Source organism: Rana temporaria, chromosome 2 (assembly GCF_905171775.1).
Source record: "Rana temporaria chromosome 2, aRanTem1.1, whole genome shotgun sequence".
NCBI lineage: Eukaryota > Metazoa > Chordata > Amphibia > Anura > Ranidae > Rana > Rana temporaria.
In genome coordinates, this window is record NC_053490.1 from 382,184,494 (window position 1) to 382,191,182 (window position 6,689).

A 6,689-nucleotide genomic window follows, 5' to 3' on the forward strand; every position below is an offset into this window, starting at 1 on the left:
GGAGTATGTCCTCCTTTTGTTTGTAGCGTAGCAGTCTGCAGACTATGTCTCTGGGCCTCTCCGGGTCCTCCGACCTGGGACCCAGAGTCCTGTGTGCTCTGTCCACTTCCACGACCCCCTGCGGATCCTCCAGTACCGTCCTAAACAAGGTCTGCACCGCTTGGTCCAGTTCTTCTACTCCCACTGATTCCGGGACTCCCCGGATCCGCAAATTGTTGCGCCTGTTCCGGTCCTCGATCTCCTCGAGGTGTAGTTGGAGTGCGATGGCTGTTTCCCGGTGGTGATCACCGGCTCTCTCCAATTCCGAGACCCTGGACTCCAGGCGTGCAAAGGAGGATTCCCCCGTGGCCACCCTATCCGCTAGGGTAGAGACATCCGCCCTCACCTCTTGGATGTCTCTCCGATGCGTCTCCTCCAGGCGGAGTATGAGGGCCTCGATGTCCGATCTCGTGGGGAGCGCCTGCAGCAGGGTTCGGATGTCCGGCTCCAGCTGAGCTCCGTCTAGTTGCTGCCCAGGTGAGGCCATATCCAGAGCGGGTGTTGTAGGCTGGTCCGGCAAGCAGATCGGGGATGGTGGGGTGTTCAGGGCTGCAGCCCACTCGCTGCAGTCTGGGGCCTCCTCAGGATCTCCACGTGGCGAGCCTCGCGGTGCAGTTGCTTGGGCTCCGGGAGAAGCGCAGTGATTCAGCCTAAAATACTGCTGGATCTCGCCCGTAGCCACCCCTGATCGGGTCAGTCTGGATCCTGCTTTCCCCCTGCGCCTTTTGGCAGATTGCATGCCGATTTTTACTCTGTTAGAGCCGGTAAGGGATGGTCTGGGCCGGGAGCTCCTAAAAGCTGCGTCTTCACACGGCCATGTCCAAACCACGCCCCCACCTGAATTGTATTTTCTATGGGCACTGGGCAGTGTAGTTAGTGAGTGATTACTTAAAGCGGAGGTTCACCCGTATATATGACTTTTTCCCCTTAGATTCCTGCTCGTTTTGTCTAGGGGAATCGGCTAGTTGTTTTAAAATATGAGCCGTACTTACCGTTTACGAGATGCATCTTCTCCGTCGCTTCCGGGTATGGGCTGCGGGACTGGGTGTTCCTATGTTGATTGACAGTCTTCCGAGAGGCTTCCGACGGTCGCATCCATCGCGTCACGATTTTCCGAAAGAAGCCGAACGTCGGTGCGCAGGCGCAGTATAGAGCCGCACAGACGTTCGGCTTCTTTCGGCTAATAGTGACGCGATGGGTGCGACCGTCGGAAGCCTCTCGGAAGACTATCAATCAAGAAGGAACGCCCAGTCCCGAAGACCCATACCCGGAAGCGGCGGAGAAGATGCATCTCGAAAACGGTAAGTACGGCTCATATTTTAAAACAACTAGTCGATTCCCCTAGACAAAACGAGCAGGAATCTAAGGGGAAAAGATCAAAAAATAAATGGGTGAACTCCCGCTTTAATATCTTAGCCAATCAGCTTATCTCTTTTGTGCCGAGTCACATTGTACAGTGTAAAGCCTCGTACACACGATCGGACTTCAAACAAACTTTTCCGTGGATTTTTGTCTGAAGGGAGTTGGCCGGACTTTTGAAACCGAAAAAGTTTATCCGATAGAGCGTACACACGGTCGGATTTTTGGAAAACGCTTATTTTGACGTTTGTTGGCAAAAAGTCTGACCGTGTGTACGGGGCTTAAGAGAAAGTATATCTCTTAATATGGATTAGTCGCGTGTTGCTATGTATTTACGAAAAGACAAAATTACGAATCCATTCAACGAAAATTATTATCTAACAAAATTACGAATTTCGAATAAACGAAAATAAATTAGACAGAGTTACGAATCATTCAGTATAAAAGAAAAAAAAACTGTTACGAAAATACGAACGGGTCCGAATAGGAAAACTTGCGTCTTACGAAATTACGAATCTACGGAACAAGACGAAAACGGAACAAAAAAAAAAAAAATACAACATTTTTTGTTGTGCAGTCAAAACGGAACAAAAAAAATACGAAAGTTTTTGTTGTGCACATGTCTAGTCCACATCACTCTTTCACCATATATTTGTAGTATTGTTGCCCCCATTGGAAGATGTATCCCTTACCTTGTGATCTAGGTGACAGCAATACAATTTTACACTCCCCCAGCTCCTATGCAGCTGAGAACAGAGGGAATGTGATCACTTATAAAATCAATAGCTCTCTCGCTCCTTTCATTTTTATTTTACACTGAATGTGTTGTTTTACAAGGTGATTGTTTACAATGACCTTAAAGTGGAGCTCCGCCGTAAAAAATAAATATTAAAAGCCAGCAACTACAAATACTGCAGCTGCTGACTTATAATAAACGGACACTTACCTGTACTGGAGTCCAGCGACGTCGGCACTAGAAAAACAAGCAATCGCTCATCACTCGGCTGCCCCCACCGCCATCATCGGTGAGGGAACCAGGAAGTGAAGCGTTGCGGCTTCACTGCCCGGTTCGCTACTGCGCATGCGCAAGTCGTGCTGCGCTGTCCTCACTGTTCCCTGCTGTGTTGTGGGAGTCGTGCGTTTCCCAGAACACAACAGGGGAGGGGCAGGAACTTACGAACTACCCACAGGTCCCCTGCAGGCTCTATGCCAGGAGTGGGTGCAAATACCTGCACTCCCCTCCCCCCTGAAAGGTGCCAATTGTGGCACCGGAGGGCGGGAGGAATCCAATGTTCCACTTTAGGGTGGAGCTCCGCTTTAACAATCAATCTGAATGACCTTTCGTAGGACTGGATTTCTGTCCAGATTGATCAGAAAAAAAGTTGACAAAATAAATTTGGTTTGAATGAATCAATCAATAACAGTGTGTGTCTTTCTAATAATTCCTGAATCCAATCATATTATCCAATTCTCTGAAGAGCAGCTAGATCAGATTACATGTGTGGCCATAATAAAGGTGACATTTAGCGTGTCCTTCCATTAAAAAAAAAACAGAAAATCCTATTGTTTGGTATTATTGTGTTGCTGTGATTGGTAGAGTTCAGTGAGACATGCAGAACAGTCATGTCCTTGTGAGATCCATCTCACCTGCCGGGTGATTGTAGAAAGGTCTCAGTCTGGGAGGCAGCATGAGCTCGATTTTATTCAGAGTCCGATGGTAAGACGCCCTCAGCCCGATCGCCGCCGCCATCTCTGCTGTGTGTGTGGGATCGGTGACAAGTGCGGAGACTTGGAGGGCAATGGGTACAATTCCTAAACTGAGCGGAAGCGTCAACTGTCAGTGCAAGGTCTCCAAGATGGGCGTCTATGCCGAACGCTGCCCTCATTGGTTCAACTTGTATACAAGCCACGCCTCTTCCGGACAGCTGTTTGTCAATGCGTTCCATGGCTGCGTTCCACTGTTCAGGAACTGAGCAGAGCGGTGTCCTGAGCGGGTGGGCTGCGTGACGTTTCCTAACACAGGAAGCGTTTTACAGAAAGACCAGCGCGCGCCTGTGCTCACATGTTTGTTATCCGGGGATTTAGAGGAAAACTTGTACTGAGAATCTTAGGCAGTTATTGCTGACCACCTCCTGGGAAAGATTATTTTCTGCAGCTCCAGGTTTTGAGATTCTGTGATCCTGAGTCCTACCTAATGCTCTTCTGGGATGAATGATATCCAGCGCCCATGACCCCACTTTCTGTGATCCTCCTTCTAATACTCTTCTGGGATAAATGATGTCCAGCGCCCATGAACCCTCTTTCTGTGATCCTCCTTCTAATGCTCTTCTGGGGTGAATGATATCCAGCGCCCATGAACCCTCTTTCTTTGATCCTCCTTTTAATGCTCTTCTGGGATGAATGATGTCCAGCGCCCATGACCCCACTTTCTGTGATCCTCCTAATGCTCTTCTGGGATGAATGATGTCCAGCGTCCATGAACCCTCTTTCTGTGATCCTCCTTCTAATGCTTTTCAGGGGTGAATGATGTCCAGCGCCCATGAACCCTCTTTCTGTGATCCTCCTTTTAATGCTCTTCAGGGGTGAATGGTGTCCAGCGCCCATGAACCCACTTTCTGTGATCCTTCTAATGTTCTTCTGGGATAAATGATATCCTGCGCCCATGAACCCACTTTCTGTGATCCTCCTTCTAATGCTCTTCTGGGATGAATGATGTCCAGCGCCCATGAACCCTCTTTCTGTGATCCTCCTTTTAATGCTCTTCTGGGGTGAATGATGTCCAGCGTCCATGACCCCACTTTCTGTGATCCTCTTTCTAATGCTCTTCTGGGATGAATGATGTTCAGCGGCCATAAACCCTCTTTCTGTGATCCTTCTTCCAATGCTCTTCTGGGATGAATGATGTCCAGCGCCCATGAACCCTCTTTCTGTGATCCTCCTTTTAATGCTCTTCTGGGTTGAATGATGTCCAGCGCCCATGAACCCTCTTTCTGTGATCCTCCTTTTAATGCTCTTCTGGGATAAATGATATCCAGCGCCCATGAACCCACTTTCTGTGATCCTCCTTCTAATGCTCTTCTGGGATGAATGATGTCCAGCGCCCATGAACCCTCTTTCTGTGATCCTCCTTTTAATGCTCTTCTGGGGTGAATGATGTCCAGCGTCCATGACCCCACTTTCTGTGATCCTCTTTCTAATGCTCTTCTGGGATGAATGATGTTCAGCGTCTATGAACCCACTTTCTGTGATCCTCCTTCTAATGCTCTTCTGGGGTGAATGATGTCCAACGTCCATGAACCCACTTTCTGTGATTTTCCTTCTAATGCTCTTCCAGGTTTAATGATGTCCAGCGCCCATGAACCCACTTTCTGTGATACTCCTTTTAATGCTCTTCTGGGGTGAATGATGTCCAGCATCCATGAACCCACTTTCTGTGATCCTCCTTTTAATGCTCTTCTGGGGTGAATGATGTCCAGCGCCCATGAACCCACTTTCTGTGATCCTCCTTCTAATACTCTTTTGGGATGAATGATGTCCAGCGCAGCGCCCATGAACCCTCTTTCTGTGATCCTCCTTTTAATGCTCTTCTGGGATGAATGATGTCCAGCGCCCATGAACCCTCTTTCTGTGATCCTCCTTTCTAATGCTCTTCTGGGATGAATGATGTCCAGCGGCCATAAACCCTCTTTCTGTGATCCTTCTTCTAATGCTCTTCTGGGATGAATGATGTCCAGCGCCCATGAACCCTCTTTCAGGTTGAATGATGTCCAGCGCCCATGAACCCACTTTCTGTGATCCTCCTTTTAATGCTCTTCTGGGGTGAATGATGTCCAGCGTCCATGAACCCACTTTCTGTGATCCTCCTTTTAATGCTCTTCTGGGGTGAATGATGTCCAGCGCCCATGAACCCACTTTCTGTGATCCTCCTTATAATACTCTTCTGGGATGAATGATGTCCAGCGCAGCGCCCATGAACCCTCTTTCTGTGATCCTCCTTTTAATGCTCTTCTGGGATGAATGATGTCCAGCGCCCATGAACCCTCTTTCTGTGATCCTTCTTCTAATGCTCTTCTGGGATGAATGATGTCCAGCGCCCATGAACCCTCTTTCAGGTTGAATGATGTCCAGCGCCCATGAACCCTCTTTCAGGTTGAATGATGTCCAGCGCCCATGAACCCTCTTTCAGGTTGAATGATGTCCAGCACCCATGAACCCTCTTCCAGGTTGAATGATGTCCAGCGCCCATGAACCCTCTTTCTGTGATCCTCCTTTTTAATGCTCTTCTGGGGTGAATGATGTCCAGCGTCCATGACCCCACTTTCTGTGATCCTCTTTCTAATGCTCTTCTGGGATGAATGATGTTCAGCGTCTATGAACCCACTTTCTGTGATCCTCCTTCTAATGCTCTTCTGGGATGAATGATGTCCAGCGCCCATGAACCCTCTTTCTGTGATCCTCCTTTTAATGCTCTTCAGGGGTGAATGATGTCCAGCACCCATGAACCCTCTTTCTGTGATCCTCCTTCTAATGCTCTTCTGGGGTGAATGATATCCAGCGCCCATGAACACTCTTCCAGGTTGAATGATGTCCAGCGCCCATGAACCCTCTTCCAGGTTGAATGATGTCCAGCGCCCATGAACCCTCTTTCAGGTTGAATGATGTCCAGCGCCCATGATCCCTCTTTCTGTGATCCTCCTTTTTAATGCTCTTCTGGGGTGAATGATGTCCAGCGTTCATGACCCCACTTTCTGTGATCCTCTTTTTAATGCTCTTCTGGGATGAATGATGTTCAGCGTCTATGAACCCACTTTCTGTGATCCTCCTTTTAATGCTCTTCTGGGGTGAGTGATGTCCAGCGTCCATGAACCCACTTTCTGTGATCCTCCTTTTAATGCTCTTCTGGGGTGAATGATGTCCAGCGCCCATGAACCCTCTTTCTGTGATCCTCCTTCTAATGCTCTTCTGGGATGAATGATGTCCAGCGCAGCGCCCATGAACCCTCTTTCTGTGATCCTCCTTTTAATGCTCTTCTGGGATGAATGATGTCCAGCGCCCATGAACCCTCTTTCTGTGATCCTCCTTTTAATGCTCTTCTGGGATGAATGATGTCCAGCGCCCATGAACCCTCTTTCTGTGATCCTCCTTTTTAATGCTCTTCTGGGATGAATGATGTCCAGCGCCCATGAACCCTCTTTCTGTGATCCTCCTTTTAATGCTCTTCTGGGTTGAATGATGTCCAGCGCCCATGAACCCTCTTTCTGTGATCCTCCTTTTAATGCTCTTCCGGGTTG

The 6,689-nt window shown here is 48.6% G+C and overlaps 1 protein-coding gene across 1 annotated transcript in view; it reads right to left on the reverse strand.

The window, feature by feature from the left end:
- The window catches only part of MPC2 (mitochondrial pyruvate carrier 2), a 41,370-nt gene extending 38,106 nt beyond the window's left edge, over positions 1–3,264 (reverse strand). The window contains exon 1 of the mRNA XM_040337873.1: positions 3,046–3,264. Within this exon, the coding sequence (XP_040193807.1) occupies positions 3,046–3,148 (103 nt within the window). The 5' untranslated portion in view covers positions 3,149–3,264. The remainder of the gene's footprint in view (positions 1–3,045) is intronic.
- Positions 3,265–6,689: the final 3,425 nt, after the last annotated feature.